The sequence below is a fragment of the Pelobates fuscus genome, chromosome 13, assembly GCF_036172605.1.
Source record: "Pelobates fuscus isolate aPelFus1 chromosome 13, aPelFus1.pri, whole genome shotgun sequence".
Taxonomy (NCBI): domain Eukaryota; kingdom Metazoa; phylum Chordata; class Amphibia; order Anura; family Pelobatidae; genus Pelobates; species Pelobates fuscus.
The window spans coordinates 32,776,028-32,797,947 of record NC_086329.1 but is presented as its reverse complement, the minus strand read 5'-3'; the positions used below and the strand labels follow the sequence as shown (position 1 = coordinate 32,797,947).

General features: G+C 42.1%; 2 protein-coding genes across 2 annotated transcripts in view; one reads left to right on the top strand and one right to left on the bottom strand.

Annotated features, from left to right (window-relative positions):
* Positions 1–3,408: 3,408 nt before the first annotated feature.
* LOC134583212 (heat shock protein HSP 90-alpha-like) lies at positions 3,409–11,665 on the bottom strand. The gene is made up of 11 exons (XM_063440054.1): positions 11,308–11,665; positions 10,761–10,922; positions 9,431–9,797; positions 8,956–9,089; positions 7,161–7,475; positions 6,549–6,714; positions 5,528–5,718; positions 5,164–5,311; positions 4,779–5,047; positions 3,976–4,309; positions 3,409–3,830 (listed from the first exon to the last, which is right to left on the bottom strand). The coding sequence occupies exons 2-11, from the start codon at positions 10,920–10,922 to the stop codon at positions 3,721–3,723; spliced, it is 2,196 nt and encodes a 731-aa protein (XP_063296124.1). The 5' UTR covers positions 11,308–11,665; the 3' UTR covers positions 3,409–3,720.
* Positions 11,666–20,116: 8,451 nt separating this feature from the next.
* WDR20 (WD repeat domain 20) overlaps positions 20,117–21,920 on the top strand; it is a 33,526-nt gene continuing 31,722 nt past the window's right edge. The window contains exon 1 of the mRNA XM_063438954.1: positions 20,117–20,428. Within this exon, the coding sequence (XP_063295024.1) occupies positions 20,180–20,428 (249 nt within the window). The 5' untranslated portion in view covers positions 20,117–20,179. The remainder of the gene's footprint in view (positions 20,429–21,920) is intronic.

Here is a 21,920-nt window from a genome sequence, read left to right as displayed (position 1 = left end):
GGGAGGATCCGCGCGGACGGCCGTGCCCGGCCAATGGGAGCGCTCGGAGGGACTCGTGCTTGTGCTTGTGCTTGCGTTTGTGTGTGTGTGTGTTTGTGTGGGCGCAGCAAGGAGAGCTCGCGAATATTCTCAAACGCTCTGGCGGTTTGAAGGTGTGCGTGACGTCATCGGTCCGTGGAAAACACTAGAAGCATTTAGAATGGTTGCCATGGACTCTTTACCTCAGCCAATAATAGTAATAAATATAATGAGCATTACACTTTAACTAACCAACATTACACTTTTTTTTTTTCAAATGTATTTTTTATATATGATATAGAATTTTATTCTAGATTTCATAAAAGGTTTATTTATTTTTCTCCAGCACTCAGCAAGGTCTGATTACTGAACAGTAAGTTCAAAAAAGTCAAATTAAAAATAAATGAATCCAGTTTATCAGAATTTTAGGATTTATTTTTTTCCCCCAACTATTTTGGTCCATTATTGTAAGCTTTGAAATCACTGCTATTTGCTTTCTAGTAAATGAGAAGCCTTTGCCTAGGTCTAGGACACAGATATTTTGTTTTATCGATGTTGATGGGGTTAAATGTCACAGCTGCATAATAATGTTGAGATATATATTTATATTAGCAGGAACAGCATACACGGAGAGACACAACCAAGTTGCTGGTATTGTGTACTGAAACATCTGCACAGACTATGAATTGGACCCGCCTAAGTCCAGATGGGAGATACCACAAAGGGTAGTTGAGAATGACAGAGCTAAGATCCTGTGGGACTTCAAGGTCCAGACAGGCAAGCAAGTGCTGGCCAACTATCCCGACATCGTGGTGGTAGACAAGGAACGGAAGACTGCAGTCGTGGTGGATGTGGCAATACCCAGTGACTATAACATCAGGAAGAAGGAACATGAGCAGGTGGACAAATACCAAGGACTGAAAGAAGAACTAGAAAGGATGTGGAAAGTGAAGGCAACAGTAGTCCCAGTTGCGATCGCAGCACTCGGGGCTGTGACTCCTAAGTTGGGGGAGTGGCTTCAACAGATTCCAGGTGGGACATCTGAGATCGATGTCCAGAAGAGTGCAGTTCTAGGAACAGCTAAGATACTACGCAGAACCCTCAAACTTCCAGGCCTCTGGTAGAGGACCCGAGAATGAGGAATAAACATACCACCCAGAAGGGGTGAGAAATCAATTATGACACATTTTTTCCCACAGAATACCATTTAAATTAAACGGCTTGATTTCCAGATGGAGGCAGTTGTATTTTCTTGCCTATGACATACCACCCAGTCACCCAGGACTTGTACATGGCTCCCAGCCATCACCTTCTCCTGAAAGAACTATGGCCGAACCCGAATACCCCTTCTAGGCCGTGCCTCCCAACCTAGCGCACCCCTACAGCAGCCCAAGGAACTTCAAAAACCTGCAGAGATACAGCAAGCCTGACAAGGAGCTACCTACAAACCTCCTGGAAATCCAGATCGGATCGCAGAGCCGCCGCGGTTCGGAGTCAGTCTTCATTAAGGTCGCTCTCACTCCCAGGGCCTCCAAACAGGATGCTATTTGTAGGGATGATAGAGGAGGTGGTGAGGCATTGAACCAAGGACGAGGGAGCTCCATGTACTGACTCCATATGCAAACATTGCAAGTGACTTCCCACCCAGCACTCTGGAACCTCCTTGCTGGATCAGAGGATGCTCACAGCCCAGTCAAAACTTACAAAACGTATCATCTGCACTATTTGGGCTAGGCACCTCCGATCCGATTTCTTTATGGACTGAGCACCTGTCTAGGGGGGAGCTATCTGGGGGTGACACAATTTTGGTGATGTAGGTACAGAAATTTATGATTTTGGGGTGTTTTATTGTTCTGCGCCAGGGTGTCTGACCATATCATTGAACTCGTTAGGTACAGACACACAAGGGCCAGGTATTGTGCAATCTCATTGTTCGTCGGGTGAGCCCCTATTGGATCCAGGTATAAAAAGGGGAGTTACTAATAAACTGTGTTTGTTTTACCCCTACATCAAGCCTCATCTGATGACTGGGGGGAGCCATAACTGCTCAGAGGAAGCTTGTGCTGGGCCATACATTTTATTAACTTTTCAGTCCTGGATGCAGGCTTGGCATCCTTTTCCTAGTGTTGTACTCCCTACAACTGCAGTACTTGTGCCTACATAATTTAAAGCGGCATAGTCATGCTTAATAAAGGCCTCTGTGTAGGCTGAAATCTGCCTTCCTGCAGAAATCCTGAGTGCCTAGACCTAATTTATTTTATCTACTAAACTGGGTTTTGCCAACCCTGACCATGATAAGCACCTAGATTCCTAAGTGTGAGTGCGTTATCCTCCGTTTGTGAATTACTACATAACTTAAATCGGCATGATTACTTTGCAGATTTTGCTTTTAAATTTATCATTTTTTTTTCTGTTCCTTTTATTCTCTATGGCTTTATAATTTGAAATTCACCTAATAGGGACTACTTTTTCTCATGTGATCTTCTGAGGAGGAGGACCCACAGGAAATGCTAATTCTGCAAGGTCCCCAGACGGTAACAGTGCTGCTTTAAGAGTATGCACCTCCTCTCTCACCACTGCAAGTTAAACAATTACGAGATACAGTGTTCTCAAGAATGGGAGAATAGGGACCACCGGTTGCTGGTATTTTGTTGATCGTTTTAGAGCGACTATCTTATTATGAGGAAGAGTAGACATCAAATGTTAGCACATTTTGGAAAATAGGCTCACCAATGTCCTTGGATTTCTCTACAGAAAAAGGCCTTGAACTTTCTTTTGACATTAATGTAAAAGAAATAAAATGGAGTGGAAATGTTGGGTTTGGAAGCTCATATACAGCTATTGAAGGAATCAGCATCATTGTGCTCAGAGCTCACACAGAACACATCAGTTCGCTCAGAAGATAACTCCTCTCCCTAGTGCTTTGTTACTTTTCACAAAAAAACATGCTTTATTACAATGCAAAAATCTCAAAAATGTGGGGGAAACGAGATAAACCAATGCAAAAAAAATGTGTGTACAAGCTCTCCATGAAGTGATATGTTCAAAGTGTTTTTGAAAATAACTGCGTTAACCTTCAATATGTGTCTTAATAATCAATGTAACAAGCATGTCAAACAGTAATGAGTAAATTATGTCCATCAGGCCTTGTCTGAGAAAAACACTTTGCTGATAGCCGCAGCAACACTCACAGAAAAAGTGGCTTGGAAGTACATAAAACAACAAACTTTTTAAAAGCAAAGAAACAAGTGTTCATTGAATTCTATGAACTTTTTAGAAGTATGTTAATTTAATGTGATGTTTGAAATGTAAAATAGGAATTGGGAAACAAAGCATTGACAAATATTATTAATTTGGTAATAAAATATTTTATTAACACTCATTATCATATAACAATCTTAAATAATTTGGCAGCAGATACATCACACAAAAACCCATAAACCAATCACACAAACTAAAATACAAAAACAATAAAAGGTGCATTTGTGAAATACTGCAATAATCTATACATTCTTCTCTATGGCAACTAACAGTTCCAGCTGAGGACATATTAATAAACACATAGCCCAAAAATTTTTATTTTATAAGAAAATCTTATAGTCAGGCACTCTCCTCAGGAGATGTATATTCAATAGTTCTAGGAAAGATATTCACATCTGATAACACCAGCAACAGTGAATAGGAGTAAAGTCGTCAGCAAAATTAATCAACTTCTTCCATTCTAGATGAATCCTCTTCTCCTTCCAAGGGTGGCAGTTCCTCCAGTACTGGACTTGCCTGTTCTTCTAGACTGGACTCATCTTCATCAATTCCTTTAAAAAAAAAAAAAAAAGACAAATGACATTGAAACCTACTGTTCCCTTCGGACCACAGAAATATGTTTTCATTTAATATACCAAGGAGGTTATAAAAATTAATTAAAAAAACAACATTTTCACTATGAAACTAATCTCTTACCTAAGCCAAGTTTGATCATTCTGTAAATGCGGTTAGAATGTGTCTGTGGATCTTCCAGGCTGAATCCAGATGACAGGAGTGCAGTTTCAAAGAGAAGAATTACTAGATCCTTTACAGACTTGTCATTCTTATCAGCCTCAGCTTTCTGCCTCAGTGTCTCAATGATTGAATGATCTGGGTTGATCTCCAGGTGTTTTTTGGCAGCCATGTAACCCATTGTCGAATTGTCTCTAAGGGCCTGAGCCTTCATGATACGCTCCATGTTGGCAGTCCAACCATATGTACTGGTCACTATACAGCAAGGGGATTCAACCAAACGATTTGATATCACCACCTAGACATAACATAGAAAAGATGGTTTGGGTTATTACATGGTACATAGTAATCAAGGTTGAATAAGTTCCTTTAATTTCAACATTTCACACATCTGTGTATGCTGTTGATCCAAAAAAAGGCAAATGACCCAATACGAAGCGATTTTCAACTGCGCACATAATTAGAAAAATTCCTTCTTGACTCCAAACAAACAGCAATCAGATTTCTCCCCGATTAAACCAGCTATTATCCTACTCATGTATCCTTAGGTATTACAGCATAAAATTAAATATTGTCATACCTAAGGTCTATAAAATGTCTCAATACTGATTTCTTGGCTGGATGAAATAACAGCTATTTTAGTTGTTACTACTGTGAAGAAATGTGATTTACTCTACGACTTAAGCTTACCACATCATATTGACTAGTGACATGTTTTATATATAGCTTTCTTTTCATTCAGAAACAATACATAGAAACAAACTAACCTTCTCTATTTTCTTATCCAAAATGTCCTTTATTAACTTGCAGAGATTCTCAAACTTGGCTTTTTTCTCCTCTTTTAGCTTTTTCTCCTCCTCATCTTCAGGAAGTTCCATACCTTCTTTAGTGACGGAAACCAATGTTTTCCCATCAAATTCTTTCAGTTGTTGGATACAGTACTCGTCAATAGGCTCCGTCATGTACAGCACCTCCAGACCGTGTTTCCGAAGTCTTTCCACAAAGGCTGAATTAGCCACCTGGTCCTTTGATTCCCCTGTACCAAATTGGAACCCACATATTAGGAGGACTGCACAAGATTTGAGACGCTCTTGAATATCATGACCCAAAGAGTGAAGACAAAACAAAAGAAGATTGAATATTATCTATTACCTGTGATATAATAGATGTGTTTCTGATTTTCCTTCATGCGTGAGACATAATCTGTGAGTGAGATCATCTCATCTCCAGAAGCGGAGGAAAAGTAACGTAAAAGTTCAGACATTTTCTTACGATTCTGTGAGTCTTCGTGAATTCCAAGCTGAAAAATAGAAAATGCATACATTTTATTAAGGCATTAACACAAAAATGATGGTAAAATTGTCTTACCATCCTATGGCAACAATATAAAAATGACATTTGTATTATAGGCATTTGCAATTTAATAATTAAAATTGTAGATCTGATGGTGGGTTTTTATTGGCCTACAATTATTAGTATGCTTACTATAGATCACACAGTCTATAAATCAACTTACCTTTATATTCTTGGAAAACTGTTCATAAAACTTTTTGTAGTTGTCTTTGTCTTCTGCCAGCTCAGTAAATAGTTCTAAACATTTTTTCACCAAGTTCTTCCTGATCACTTTGAGGATTTTGCTCTGCTGGAGCATCTCACGGGATATGTTCAGAGGTAGATCCTCAGAATCCACCACTCCTTTCATGAAATCTGCAAATCAATACAATAACATGAGTCAAAAAAATACCTCTCTGTTTGCATGAAACCAAACATCTATCCTAGCTACACAACTGTAGAAATTAATCGAGCATAGTTTGATAGAAGTTGATATAAGTTCTACATCTAAATCCCCAGATGTTGTAGAACTACAAGTCCCTTGATGCTTTGCATGCCTTTAGAATGCATTAGAATGACAAAATATCACGGACACGTAGTTTTGGACACCTCTGTTCTAGAGTATGTTCAACTCAGTTGTGATACAGCACTAGGCACATGATATAAAGTTTGAAAACAGACAATCATGGTGGAAAAACAAACCAAAGCAGATGACTTAGTCAATATGGTAGTTCTTCACGCAATTAACATTTTAAGTTTTTTTTGCTTTCATAGATACAAGAAGTACTTTCTTTTTTTAGTCCTTAATAAAGGAATGCAAGTACATAACATCACCATAATCTTTTCTTGAAATACTGTCAAAGACTGTAGACCTGTATGAAGCCAATAAAGGCCTCCGTTATATTTTTGTATAAGCTTTTTAAATGATTTCATATTTTTCAAAAAAAATCTCATATATATATATATATATATTAAAAAAATCTATATATCATAAAACACCATAATATTTTTCAAAATGTTAAATCATTCAAAAAGCGTATCCAAAAATATTAAATCGAGGTCAAAGATAATTACGCAAGACAAGCCAAACTGGAATATGGTCATTACGGACCAGACATTGGTGACAGTAAAATCCAAGTTCTTTAAGGAGTTATTGTTAATGCTCTACAGTTGAGCGTTATTATTCAGGTATAGGCATCACTTACTGAGATATTCAGGGATCAGTTCCTCACAGCTGTCCATGATAAAGACTCTACGCACATACAATTTTATGTTATTTTTCTTCCTTTTGTTCTCAAACAGGTCAAATGCTGCTCTTCGTGGGGCGAACAACAGCGCCCGGAATTCTAACTGTCCCTCTACAGAGAAATGCTGGCAAATAGGACATTTAATTTTTCAGTACGAAAAAAAAATGGAAGACATCTTTGCAGAGAAAGGTCTACATTTTAACAGACAACAGTAAGCAGAACAATCTCATTTATATCACTGAATAAGTGCTCCTGAGCCAATCCTCCTTTTTAACACCTCTTTCATTTCTTAACCTGATCCTCTATTTTTTACCATAGCCTTAAATCCTCATTATATTTTCTAACCACTTACTCTAGCAGGTGACCAATTTGATCACAACTCTGTAGAGTGTGGCCAAATGAGAGGTCAGTTTGAATGCATTGAACTGCATTCAAACTGTTAACTACTGTTCTAGTGTCACTTCAAGATGATGAGTAAATTATACTGTTGCATTCTTGTAATGTGTATTTACTACAAAACTATCATTTAACACTCAAGATATTAATGCTCAAGAGTTGACAAATGCTTACTTTAACAGCCAGGTGATCCTCCCAGTCATTTGTCAAACTTTTGTAGAATTCTCCGTACTCCTCCGCAGTAATGTCATCAGGATTTCTGGTCCAGATGGGCTTGGTCTTATTCAGTTCCTCTTGATCAATATACTTTTCTTTTATCTTCTTAGTCTTCTTCTTCTTTCCCCCTTTCTTTTCATCCTCCTCCTCATCAGAGCCCACATCCTCAATTTCAGGCTTTTCTTCTTCTCCCACTTTCTCATCCACCTTTTTGTCTTCTGCTATATCTTCGCCTTCATCATCACTGATCTCCTTCTCTCGTTGCTTTTCCACCTACGTATTAAAGTCAGAAGATCAATAATTGCTCTATATTGCATTCTGCTGGTTTTGTCTGACATCTTATTTGCTGTTCACTGGTGGAGTCTTGTCTACATTCCTGTGGCTTTAACCAGTTTAGTGCCTTGTAAATCTGATTGCCTATGCCCAAAATCAGATGTAATTAAAATATGAGCTTGTCTGAGGTTTACCACTGAGAAGTGCAAAGACTTTATCAAATAAAGCATTTCATTTTACAAGCCAAATCACTGAAGCAATCAGATGTTTACCCTACATATAACACGTTGACCCATCTTTTCAGTGGGTGCATAATTTTAAATCCCCTGCTCCCTCTTTATTTGCTCTGTACTATGCACAAGTAAGTTGTGACATCTCTCCAGAACCAATGGTGAAGCACAGAAATTCATATTGGACCACAACTCCGTCTCTTCATTGGATCTCCCTAATACACAAGGCCGAATGCATTTAGAATAACAAAGGTAAATCAACACCAACCAAAATAGGGGGAGGGGGCAGACACAGAGAACATGTGTGTAAAATCCACTTATCTTAATACTAATATATATGCAGTGTACCTTAGTGCAGAAAATGCAAGTAACACAATGCCTCAGAAAAAATATATATACTTAGCTAGAACACTGCAAAGGAATGTGTTCTAGGCCATTCAAATTGAGAAACACATTTTTGCACCTGATGGGTACCACAGACAACCCAAGATGTTTGTGGGCAATATTTGGGTTTCAGAAAGCATCACATATTTAGGGCCCCAAGGCTGACTGATAAAGCCCTACAGCAGCAATGGCAAACCTATGGCACGCCAAGCCCTCTCTGTGGGCACGCAGCCATAGGTCGCCAGGGGGGCCGCGGCAATGCAGAGTAGGTACCTGCCTGCCCAAAACGCCTGCCTGCTTTCGTATCGTTGGTAGGTGGGTGGGATGGAGGGCTGCGAGGGAGCTCTGACTTATGTGCTGTTCCAGCACTGCTCCCTCCGTGCCCTCCGGTGATGATGCCGGGAGATAGGATATTAAGTCTGCGGTGGCACCTGATTGACGTCATTTCCTGTCTTCCAGCGGCATCAGCGGAGGGAACAGTGCTGGAACAGCAGATAAGTCAGTGCTCCCCATGCACACACCCCCGCACAGCAGCGGAATGGAATCGGATGCTGGGGAACCTCCACCGAACACCAGTGTTTTCATTTACTAGAATTTATGTTTTTTCAATAAAAAACAGTTTGTATCATTGAACTCTCTGTTGTTGTGTTCTTCTTTTAAAACAAAATATGTTAATTAGTTCAGACAACTGTATGAGTTGTTTTTTCTAAACTTAAACTTCAGTATTCAGGTTTAATTGCCGTGTTGGCACTAGGAGGAAAAAAAGTTGGTTTGTATTGCGGTTTGGGCACTCTGGCTCAAAAATGTTCGCCATCACTGCCTTATGGAATGTACTAACATATTACATATACATAGATGATACTTACATACAAAGTTATTGGATATCCAATGAACTGTGAGTGTTTCTTTACAATTTCTTTTATTCTCTTTTCCTCCAAATATTCTGTCTGATCTTCTTTTAGGTGCAAAATAACCTTTGTGCCACGGCCAATTGGCTCGCCTAATGGGAAATAGTTTGAATAAGTGTATGTTCTGATATATATGCTATATTTGCGTTGCTCATTCTACAAAAATAATTTTATAGAAAGAACATAGGAAGAAATTGTTTATATGTATATTAGCTTTCTGATATTAAGTTTACTTACTCTACAGCAAGAGTAGCAAATTTTAGGTCCTCTGCTGTTGAAGAACTGCAACTTGCAAGATATTTTCTTAGCAAAGAAAGTCACATGAGCTGAAGTTGTGTACTAGCATGAAATCTCAGTTTGGAGATTACTGCTCTAAAATGCTGACAGTCACACAGTTGCAGTATGGACCGCTCTAATAAGAGAAGGGACTTACTGTTGTCTAATCTGACAGTGAATGATCCACCAGCTGAAGACTCCCAGGCGTACTGCTCGTCATCATTGTGCTTGGTGATCACCGTAACTTTCTCTGCAACAAGGTAGGCTGAGTAGAAGCCAACACCAAACTGGCCAATCATGGAAATATCAGCCCCTGCTTGCAGAGCCTCCATGAAAGCTTTGGTTCCAGATTTTGCAATAGTACCCAGGTTGTTAATAAGATCTGCTTTGGTCATCCCAATGCCAGTGTCAATAATTGTGATGCTGCGATCCTGTTTGTTTGGAATCAAGTCAATTTTCAGTTCTTTGCCAGAATCCATTTTACTCGGGTCAGTCAGACTCTCATAGCGGATTTTATCCAGAGCCTGAAAAACAACATATTTCAAGATCAGACTTAATATATTAATTGAGAAAAAGACAAGTTGACAGCATTGAGAACACAAAAAAATACCATTCTGTTTCTATGAATTTGTATTTGTAATAATTTGAAACCAATCATAAAGGACTTAGTACAGTACAGTATAGCATTATTAAATAAATAAAATATCTGACATCAAGACTTAAACAGTGCTGGCCTTGGCTGTGATGCTCAACCAAGCCTTCAAGTTGTCCGAGTATCATGGAAGTTGCAGTTCAAACATAATTAAAGACCAAACACTGCATAGGTTTGTGAGCTGCAATTTCTGTCATGCCCAGTCAGGCTTATGAGCATCAAGAAAAGTGTAAATCACAAACCTTGGATTACAGGCATTGCTTGATTCTGAACTACAGTTGTCATGATGATCAACTAAGCTTATGGGATGGCTGAGCATCATGGGAATTGTAGTTCACAAGGAGTTACAAATGCTTGTAAAGTGCAATGTTGTTATTACTGCTGAATGTTACTGCTAGTTTTGCATTATTGCAATTTAATATCACATATATTTTATACATACATGACCAGTTTTGTGGGTAGGTGGCACCTAAACGGATATATAAACTGTATATATCTTGCCAACCACATAAGTATCTATACCTCTCCCCCATTGTCCAACCCTTTTGTATAAACTCTCTCCATAAGTATATGGCAACCTGTCAGCACTATTTTCTGCGCTCGGTCGGTCCTCTTGTGTAGCCTCATGCAACAGACTAGTGGCAGTGCTTTGAGTGGAGAAGCAGGGGGCATAACATCTGATCCCCATCTGTGTATCACCACTCACCCACCATCACAGGAGGTCAGCAAATGATACCGACAGCTATGCCACTCTACAGAAACGATCAATGACTGGGGATTTATTGCTACACTATAACACTTCACCGCTGTCAGAACACATTTTGCACAAACTTACATCAGAAGAGTTGGAGATAATTTCTCGTACGAAGATTTCCTTATTGGAGTAGAAGGTATTTATGATAAGAGACATAAGTTGGGCAATTTCTGCCTGAAATGCAAATGTCTCCACTTCTTCCTCCATCGCCTGACCAGGAAGAGTTTTGATATCCTCGGGCATCTAGAAAAGGCATACAAAAAAAAATAAGAAGGGATTCATACAAACTAGTGTTATTTGATGGTATGTCATACTTAGAGACATGGGACAAACATCATCCTGCTTCAACACTGCTTAAAATATTACTACTGACTTGACATTTTTCATGAGTCAGTTCACTAGACTGTCTACAGATTGGACTTTGATTAGTCCATTGAAAGAATATGGAGCCAAGATTAAGCAATATTCCAGTGTGTATTTATAAACTGCCCATGGTGGAAGACAAGTATTCAGAGATTACCGAGGTAACAAAGTCTAGAATTTACCACGTGTGACTTTCCACTACTCAAAAGAAAACATAAGGATTAAGATGTATAATAATAGAACAACCTTTAAAATCTCTGCCCACCTTGTCGGTTTCCTTATGCTGGGATGTGTTCTATCACAGATCGTGATTCGGTAGGATGCTCCTGTATCAGGATAGATTATAGCTGGTCCACTATCGGGATAAGGGTCTATGTCGTCCAGTATCGGGATAGGTGATGTGGCTTGTCCTGTGTCGGGAGAGGGGAAATGGCTTGTCCTGTGTCGGGAGAGGGGAAATGGCTTGTCCTGTGTCGGGAGAGGGGAAATGGCTTGTCCTGTATCGGGAGAGGGGAAATGGCTTGTCCTGTATCGGGAGAGGGGAAATGGCTTGTTCTGTATCGGGAGAGGGGAAATGGCTTGTCCTGTATCGGGAGAGGGGAAATGGCTTGTTCTGTATCGGGAGAGGGGAAATGGCTTGTCCTGTGTCGGGAGAGGGGAAATGGCTTGTCCTGTGTCGGGAGAGGGGAATTGGCTTGTCCTGTGTCGGGAGAGGGGAATTGGCTTGTCCTGTGTCGGGAGAGAGGAAATGGCTTGTCCTGTGTGTCGGGATTCCGAATTCTGCAGTCTGTCGCTGGCTTTATATTGCGATATAGCCTCTCGTGGCTCGGCTGGTCGCTGTCTGTCCCCAGATTTTGCATGCCGGTATTTATAAGGAGATCACTGCTCTCTGGAAGCTTCCTTCCCTCCTGACGATATTCTGGAAGCCGCCAGAAGCGAATCTTCCAGAGACCCAGATCAATTGCTGAACACCCCCCTCCCTCCTCCCGCAATAGCGGGAAACTATGCGCCAGTGGCTGGTGTAGGGTGTCAGGTGTCTGGCCGAAGATGGGGGAAGACTCATTGACCAGGGATCTAAATTAAACAAGTATCATATTAATAGCTCCTGGGTCCCTGCATTTAGAGCATTAAGTCACCAATAGTTCTTGATGTGCAAAGGGCACAGCTTGGACAAGATTCCAAATGTGGAGCAGTTGCTATGGAAACTGATTTAATGTTTCTGCTGATTCTAACATCATTCTTGCATTAGAATGTTGTCACAAATTAACCCTTTATGCACCCCCAATCATTATGCACCCCCTATCAAATCAGGGATGCTTTCTAAAGCATGAGTGTATGGAAAATCAAAGTGAATTTTAAGTTTTAGGTAAATATAGTAAAATTGGAAAAACATATCCTAGGTTTCGCTTAAGCCATTTTTGTCTATAAAGGGAAATTCACTTTGATTCCACTTTGAATTTGTGACAGTTTATATTTCAGCGAATAACCCCAAGTAGTTGATTATTTTACAAATTGATTTATTCACTGAATAGAGAGAAGTGTAGTGAGTGCAAAAGCGGACTATAAACTTGAGGTTATAATAGCCAAGCTCTGGCTATAGCTTAGATAGATTTTTTTTTCCCCCAGGAACGAAGTGTTCCTCCACATATTTTTACCTCCATTGTTTTTTCCACTGTGTGCTAGCAAGGGGATGTTCCATCTTCCTGGCACCAACTGTGCCTTCCTCGTTTGAAGAAGGCCTTCCAGTACTGTTGGTAGTGCACTTAGTGTTGCCCTCTCAACTACAGTACCTTCCTTTCCAGCATATATCACGGAAAATATTTATAATGAATATGGGAGAATTAGGGAGTTCAGGTAATGAGCATGGTACTTATAAATTGTTTAAAACTGTATGACATAGTTCTGAATTGGGTTATAGCAGTGGTATTTTCTAGTTTTGATGGCTGTATTTTGTAGGAGTAGAAGTAGGGACTTAGTATGTTGGACAAAGGCATTTGCTGCTTGACTACTAGGCAACTGTCAGGGATAAATTGATATTTTATTTTATTTAAAGGGACATTCCGAGGACCATAGCAACTCCAGAGTTGACCAAGATGAACTCTCCCCTCATGCCCCCAAAGAACTATTAATTTATTTTTTTTTAATTTACTTTTTATTCATATTGTATTATAGGATAATGTGCACATGTAAAAAAATAAACAGTAGGCACACTACATTTTAATGTTAAGAAGTGCTAATTAACTGGGATTGTATTAGGATTCAAGTCACCTAGGACCTGATTACTGCAAACCAGCAAAAGCAGAACAGTTCCCTTGGAACTCGGTAGGTGAACGAAAACTGGCAGACAATCAGCTTATAAGAAATTGGAGCATTCTCTCATCATGACTGAGCAGAAACACAAATAGAAAAATCAGGAAAGAAGAAAAATAGACAGCTCACAATATAAGCAAAAATCTCCCAAATAGTTTTGAAGCTAGCTGAAGGTTAAGTGCCTTATTTGTTAGAGACTGGGTTCAATGTGGAGGTTCTAGGGCCACCAGTGGGGCTGAACGAGACACATCTAGAGTAGTACTAGAGACATCCTAGTGGATGAAGTGTGTGTAGGCCAGGATTCTCCGTCTTCCACCTCCCACAGTCAGGCAGCAGGTCCTCTCCTTCTCTCTGCATTGAGTATAGGAAGCAGAGTACACACATACATATATATATATATATATTGGTACTCGCTAATATATATATATATTTTTATTAGCGAGTACCAATTTATACATACATACATACATACATACATATACACACACACACACACTTTAGGGGTATAGGGTCCGCCAGGCCACATACAGCTGTAACCCCCTAATGGCGGCCCTGGGCGGATTACAAAATTAGCGGGAGACTTTGTCTCCTGGAGTAGTCCAGGCCCTCCAAGACCGCCGGGCTCGTGATAACTGTCACGGTTGTCACCCTCTGATGGTGACCCTGGGTATAGGTTACTCCAAGCCTCATGGTTAGTGATTTGAAGTGGTCGTGGTGTTTGGAGCAGGATATACAGCTATAAATCGCTGCATACACAGAATTTAATCCCTCTGCAATTGGAAGTATAACCGAACCTCCGGCAGCATAATTGGGGTGTTATTAGCCAGCCCAGAACTAGAGTTTAGCCTAGCGAATGTTAATTCTGTGTATACTGAACATGTGATATAAGTACGCACAGCATGCGGATGACAGACATCCAATCGCGGCATGTACCAACTCCATGTTGCCCATGTCGTCCACTCTGCCTGCCCTCCTTAACATTCCTCAGCTTCCAGCAAGGCATTGTGATGTTAGTGGATCAGGCTGCAGGTGGGCTGAATTTCCTATAAGGCCACTGAAGCCAGGGCCTCAGGGCAGCAGACAGGAGAGGGGCAGCACTGCTAGCAGCCTGGATAGTTGGTGGTATAGCAGGAGTGCTGGGGTAAAAAGGGATCCAACACCCACAGCAGCAGGTCCTCTCTTCCTGGCAGGCAGCCAAACAAATTACAGGAGAGTGTGTGGAGATGACATCAGCATCCTATCCCCAAATGACCTCCTGTACCTCCAGCTGCCTGCTGTTGCTGCAGCAGCCTCAACACCACTGGCCAAGAACTGAGAAATGCTTTGGGGTCCTGTTAGAAGAGGAATGCAGGGGAACGAGGAATAAGAAAAAATTAACCATTGAAAATGTGAGAGAGATAAGGAGATAAGGAAAACTAATGAGTGAAGGGGCGGTGGTGCTGAACAAGCGACTGAAGGGGGATATTAGAGAGGAACAAATAATTGAAGGGGGAGATTAGAGTTGGATGGGGTAGAGAAGAGGAGAACAAGAATGAAAAAAGGGGATAAGAAGAGGGGAGCAATTAGAGAAATGGAGGTCTATGGGGAGAGGGACACAATTGAGAAAAAGTGATAGGAACACATATGAGGGAGAGATAAATTAATAGAAGGGGATACAAAGGGACAGGTGGGAATTGGAAACACAAACACGCCTGCATACATGCAAAATAAAAAAAAAATGCTCCTGTATGATCCAGCACGTAGAACTGTATAGCACAGCTGACAAATAAGTAACGTATTATCGGTCCTTAGAATGGTTGGATTTAACCTACATAGAATAGTCAAAAATACTAGCCGAGGTCAGGGAACACAGAAAGGGACGCAGCGATGAGGAAAGCCAGGAGTCAGGATACCAGAATATAGAGAAGTCAATAATCAAAGCCAAAGTAAAAAAACGGGTAGAAAACTATAAACAGGAACGCGCTTTCGGACAACCACAAAGGAAACCACGACAGGGCACTGAGCAGGATGAGAACTGGGCCTAAATACCCCTCCTTTAGCTCTGATAGGCTGTAACCAGCCTTTGACCCCAAAGTCAGTTACCAGGTTTCATTTGCATAATTGCTGCTCAGCATTAACCCTTCTGTGGATTAGGTTGCTGCTCGGCACACTTTTCCTGTGTGGACAGTAAATGTCATTAACCACATTTCTATAAGCGGATGAATACGTGACACTGGCACTCTACCACTAAATTCACACACTAGCACTCCACACAAATACACCCACCATTCACATGTACTCACTAACCACTCCACACAAATATGCTTCTACATTCACATTAATAATCACACATTGCCTTTCAGACAACCATCCAGCCACATTCTCTGAATCGGTCATAATTACCATTCTTCCCAGTTATACCCTCTCAATCTGTCACATTCACACTTGGCCACAAAACACTTGGCCACAAAACATGGTACCTGCCTCCACCCTTCGCGCAATTGACATACAACCACCCACCTAATCATATTCACCATCCAGACATACCCCATACTCAAACAAATCACATACACCAAGCTCCATATATATGGCGGGCTGGGAAAACTGTCCTTGAGGCTGAAAAAGTTTTTAATGTAGAAGTTGGCTTTGGCACTGGAATGGACGTTATAGCTGCATTTTATTTTTTATTTATTTAAGTTAAGGGGGAGCCATGGCTAGCACACCAAGGGTTACTCTAACTAAAAACAGTGTTTTATGAAAACACAGTTTTTTTGGTTGCAGTAACCCTTTAACCCGAGCAGGCCTCTGTGTTTGGTGAATGTAAGCCTCTATACCTGGTTCAATGACCCATGTTGTTCCAACACAAAATGCACCAAGTTATAAAGACCTCTATCCTACACCAATAAATCATTAGTATAAGGCAATTAGAGCAGGGCTGTAGAGGAGCTAGTACTGCCCCTCATGCTTCCTCATTATGACATCTCCATCAGAACAGGTGAGTTTAGGGTGAATCCCCCACATTTTGTGAAATTGCTTAAAAAATATTTTTTTTAAAACTGAGCACGTCACTATTATCACCATAACCACTACAGAGCCTCTTAAAGTGCGTTGCACGGTGCAGGTGCGCCGAGACACACAGAACTGGCCCAGAAAGTGCTCAGATTTCAGGGTGAGCCCCCATCACTACCTGGAGACATTAACCAAGAGGAATGTTGGCTGAGTTACTGTGTGTTTACTTAACTCTTTATTTGCAGTGTGACTGAGAGTATGTGATTGCTTTTGATTGCATCTATGAGAGTTCCTGTGAATAATACATTGGCAGTGAGTCCTCTCATGTTCTTAATTTTTCTTTTGTCTATAATCGCTAGAGTTGTCCCCATCGTGTTGTCATCAGCATCAGAAACATTTTTGTTGTTCATTTTATCTTCCTCCTCACCAGATAATTAATATACGAATTTTGGTTCTGCTGTTCAATACTCCCCCTCAATACACTATCAAGCTTTCTAGATCTTATTAGTCAGGAGTCAATGGATCTAGTTTCTTTCTTTGTTTTTCAGATTCTAAAAGGTCTTGATGTGACGTTTCAAGACCTGTTGTTGAGTGTGGTGGATGGACCCCGGTACAATCGAATGCAAGCCTTATATGGCCTGCCCCCATTTAGATCTCTATGTGTCTTTTTGCATTAAAAACTTGGACCTTTTTATATAAGCCTGGTTATCTCGAAAATCAAGGTAGGTAATTTGCAGACTTGCTGAAAGTTTGTTTTGGCCATAAACAAACTGATTTGATCAACTGACTGATTAGATTGATCAGCCTCCTTCTAATCTATAGTGAACAAAGTTTTCGTCAGGGAAGGAATTCATTCTTTTAACCCCTTAAGGACACATGACATGTGTGACATGTCATGATTCCCTTTTTTTTCCAGAAGTTTGGTCCTTAAGGGGTTAACAAATAGATTCATTCAGATATGGGTTAATAGGAGATTGTTTCAAACAAATCGAATTGTTTATGGATGTAAGGAATATTTGTGCAAGTCTAGTATTTTTTGACTACTATTTACAGTTTTATTATTATTTAAAACTAAACTGGTACTGTTTCAAAAAATTATTTTTTTTACTTTATTTTAAAAGACCAGCTTAAATTTTTAAAACATACCCACCAGCAAAACCAACAGTATCATATAGATTTACTTTATAATATATATACACACTTCTGTAGCTGAGATGGGGATTAATACAGAAGTTTATTTTACTCTTTAACTAGTCTACAGAAGGTTACAATACAGCAACTGGAAGTTGGGTCAAGGACGTGTGGATTTTTGCAGCCCAATTTATAAAACTGAGTGACTGGTGGTTTCTTGTCTATATTGCTGTCTCACCATTAGCAAAATATATAATGTTGTGGTTAATATCCAGTTACAAATAAAGTTCTACTTGAACAGTACTAAAACAACTGTGTCAGCACAGGAACCATGTGGAGATGGATGTCACTTGAGGGAGTCCAAGATGGAAACAGGTGAAGCCTAATGCAGTGATGGCTAAAAAAAACATACACCACAGCTGTTGCGAAATCTGACTAGACCTTTATTATCATACTTTATTTATAAAGCATCAACACATTCCGCGGTGCTGTACATGGGTACAATTCATACTAGTAAAAAGACAAAGGTACAATGCAGAATTTGACAAACAAACAGAATGAGTTGAGTATCCTATTCCGTAGGAATTGCTATCTTGATGAATAGGAGGGGTGAGAAACAGAAGATGGGGACTGCTAAGGTGAGAATGATGTCGATAAAGAGTGAGACAAACAGAATGAGTTGAGTGTCCTATTCCGTAGGAATTGCCATTTTGATGAATAGGAGGGGTGCAAAACAGAAGATGGGGACTGCTAAGGTGAGAATGATTTTAACACAGAGTGAGATGAGGGCATTTATTGATTAAATGGAATGTGTTATTTACTGAGTTGAGTGGTAGGCTTCCCTGAACAAGAATGTCTTTAGGGAATGCTTGAAGGAAGGCAAACTAGGGGAAAGTCTGGCAGCGAGGAAATGTGCTCCAGAGAGTTGGTGTCGATTTCAGGCTCTTGTCTTGTTGTCCTAGGATTGTTTGCTAAAGTCCTTTATCTTGAGACATCAAGGAACTGTCCCCAGCAACTAGATCAACAAGGACACAGGACCATGCACAAAGAGCTTAACAACATTTTCTGCATGGCCTGCCCCGAGTAGTGGCTTGTCTCTGGGCGGTAGACATGTGCAATTTGTTTCGTTTCGAATGTATATTCGTACGAATTTCATGCCATTCGGACATTCGGATGCTTACAAATGTCCAAAGTGCTGAAGTCCTGAAGCGCTGAAGTTCGGTAGTACCAAAGCGCCGAAGTGCCGAAGTTCGGTAGTACCGAAGTGCCGAAGTGATTCGAATTTCTGAAAAGTGGCAAAACAAGAGAGAGGGAGGAAAAATTACATTAATGATGACAGGAATCTTGACCAATTAGCTAATTCCTTTTGTGCAATGCAATGCTTGCACAATCCGGTTTCACTATTCCCTGTCCAATTAAATGAGCAATAGACATGTGCAATTTGTTTCGTTCCGAATGTACATTCGTACGAATTTTAGGCCATTCGGACCCTTACGAATGTCTGAAGCGCCGAAGTTCAGCAGTTCCAAAGTGCCAAACTGAATGCCGAAGCAGACAAATGTTTTTACTTACCTGAATTTCCAAACAGAACTGAATTTTTTGCCCATGCACATCCCTACTGGGCAGCTCTGCCTCTTTTTCAGATTGGAAACTAGTCACTAGTAACGCAAGTGGTGTCACTAGCACAAACCTTTAGGATCACCAACCCCCTCCAGATTTCATACCTCACAATATTAGGAGATATGAAAAACACAGGTGACATCTTGGTAAGAAGGTCCACCGTTTCCAGCATGGTGCATTGTCTTTTGTATCCTGATGCTGGTTATGATAAATCTACAGAGGGCAGACCAGAAATTGATCAGGGTGGACAAAGGTCATAACCAGCCTAATATTTTGCTGTGTCCTGCATTACAAACAGAACAGCCTCTCCACTCTCAATCATCGGAGGTCCTCATCAAGTCTTTGTAAGATGGAGGAAGATAGAACCGAGCAGATTTGCAACATAATCTGGTCTTTCTCCTCCCTGATGATGAGAACATGGCTCATGGTTGCTGACTGGGAATGCGTTTTAGCCATGTACATGTGGCTTCAGTTGTAGGGTTTCTTGTTTTCAATGCTGTGGCACTGCCATGGCATGTGCCAGGCCGCAGGCATGGATGGGTTGGTTGAAGCTCTTGTCCGCCCGTTACCATCTCGATTTATTACAGGCACTCTGAATCTCATGCAGCGTGCTTTGGGTTCCAAAATGGCAGCCAAGTATGGTTCTTGCCACTATGGTACTCTAGCAGTGCTATTGACTATAACAGGAATTGACATGGGGATTACAAAATTTAGACCATAATTTTTTTTAAAACCTTGAGCTGGAAACATTCTTTAAGTCCGTTATTTTCCCAGCTCAGCCTAATTATGGCCTAATATGTGAAAATGCTTGTCACATTGCAAATAGGGAATGCATGCATTGCACATCACAGCCTGTAATGCCCCCTTAGCAACCATTAGAGGGCGCTGGTGGAACTTTCCAGGACCTGTCAACCCGGGCACCAGCGCGCAGGCGCCCTGGGCCCCGTCTGACTAGGAGCACGGCCCCGCCCACCGCGCGAGAGGCCGTTCTGTCTAATGAGCGAGGCCCTGAGGGCTCGGCCGCGGCTCCGGCGCATGCGCACTCCGTCAGATCCGGGTATTTGGCAGGATGAGAGCTGCTTTCCAAGATGGCGGCGGAGGGAGGAGGGAAGGAAATGAACGAAATTAAGACCCAGTTTACCACCCGGGAAGGCCTGTACAAGCTCCTCTCTCACTCCGAATACAGCCGCCCCAACCGGGTGCCGTTTAACTCGCAGGGCTCCAACCCGGTCAAGGTCTCGTTCGTCAACGTCAACGACCAGTCCGGTAACGGGGACCGAATCTGCTTCAATGTGGGCCGGGAGCTCTATTTCTATATCTACAAGGGCGTCAGGAAGGTAAGTGTGCGGCCCGGGGGGGGGGGTTGGGCTGAGGGGGGTGAGTAGGCCCGAGGGAGCGGGGCGGGCCCCAGTCACCTGCCACAGGTCCGACCCCTCCTCCATGCAGGGACTGTGACATCGCCCCGTGTGGGGAGAGGGGGGCCGGGGGTCACACTGTGTGCACCCTGCAATGGGGGAAATCAGCAAGCAGGGCATTCATCCTGCAACAGCGGGGGGAAAGCTGTCTGTACAGGGCGGCATGGGCTGACAGCAGGGGGTAGGGAGGGCTGCAGGGTTCCTGGTACTGGCAGCAGGGAGTTGGAAGGGCTGCAGGGTTCCTGGTACTGGCAGCAGGGAGTTGGAAGGGCTGCAGGGTTCCTTGGTACTGGCAGCAGGGAGTTGGAAGGGCTGCAGGGTTCCTTGGTACTGGCAGCAGGGAGTTGGAAGGGCTGCAGGGTTCCTTGGTACTGGCAGCAGGGAGTTGGAAGGGCTGCAGGGTTCCTTGGTACTGGCAGCAGGGAGTTGGAAGGGCTGCAGGGTTCCTTGGTACTGGCAGCAGGGAGTTGGAAGGGCTGCAGGGTTCCTTGGTACTGGCAGCAGGGAGTTGGAAGGGCTGCAGGGTTCCTTGGTACTGGCAGCAGGGAGTTGGAAGGGCTGCAGGGTTCCTTGGTACTGGCAGCAGGGAGTTGGAAGGGCTGCAGGGTTCCTTGGTACTGGCAGCAGGGGGTAGGAAGGGCTGCAGGGTTCCTTGGTACTGGCAGCAGGGGGTAGGAAGGGCTGCAGGGTTCCTTGGTACTGGCAGCAGGGGGTAGGAAGGGCTGCAGGGTTCCTTGGTACTGGCAGCAGGGGGTAGGAAGGGCTGCAGGGTTCCTTGGTACTGGCAGCAGGGGGTAGGAAGGGCTGCAGGGTTCCTTGGTACTGGCAGCAGGGGGTAGGAAGGGCTGCAGGGTTCCTTGGTACTGGCAGCAGGGGGTAGGAAGGGCTGCAGGGTTCCTTGGTACTGCCAGCAGGGGACAAGAAGGGCTGCAGGCTTGCATGGTACTGCCAGTATGGGGTAGGAAGGGCTGCAGAGTCCTAGCATGCAGTAGGAAGAGCTGCAGGATTCCTGGTGTCAGTATGGGGTAGGAAGGCCTGCAGTTGTTCACCGTAAGAAAAATAAGTAGCAGCAGGGTCCTTATTTCTAACTAAATGAGTTGTGAGGAGCTGCAGAGTTCCTGATGCGGGGATGCTGGACTCCTGGTACAGATAGTATGGGATATGAGCGTATGCTGATAACACTTGTGAACATGGTGTGAAGAGCTGCACGGTTCTTGGTTTAGGACAATAAGGTATCTGAAGAGATGCTGGGTTCGTGGTGCTTTTATAATTTGGTATGAGAAGCTGATGCAAACCTGGTACAGATTGTATGGGGTATGATGAACTGCAGTGTTACTGGTGCTGGTAGTATAGGATCTGACCCGTATGGTGTATAAACATTGCAGAGTTCCTGGTTCTTGCTGTTTGTAGAATG

Excerpts from the sequence above, each read along its gene's own strand:
- LOC134583212 (XM_063440054.1), bottom strand. The coding sequence starts at position 10,922 with ATGCCCGAGGATATCAAAACTCTTCCTGGTCAGGCGATGGAGGAAGAA. Across the intron at positions 7,476-8,955 it reads GATATCCAATAACTTTGTAT|GTGGAAAAGCAACGAGAGAA; the intron begins GTAAGTATCATC and ends TTTAATACGTAG. Across the intron at positions 5,719-6,548 it reads ACTGATCCCTGAATATCTCA|ATTTCATGAAAGGAGTGGTG; the intron begins GTAAGTGATGCC and ends ATTGATTTGCAG.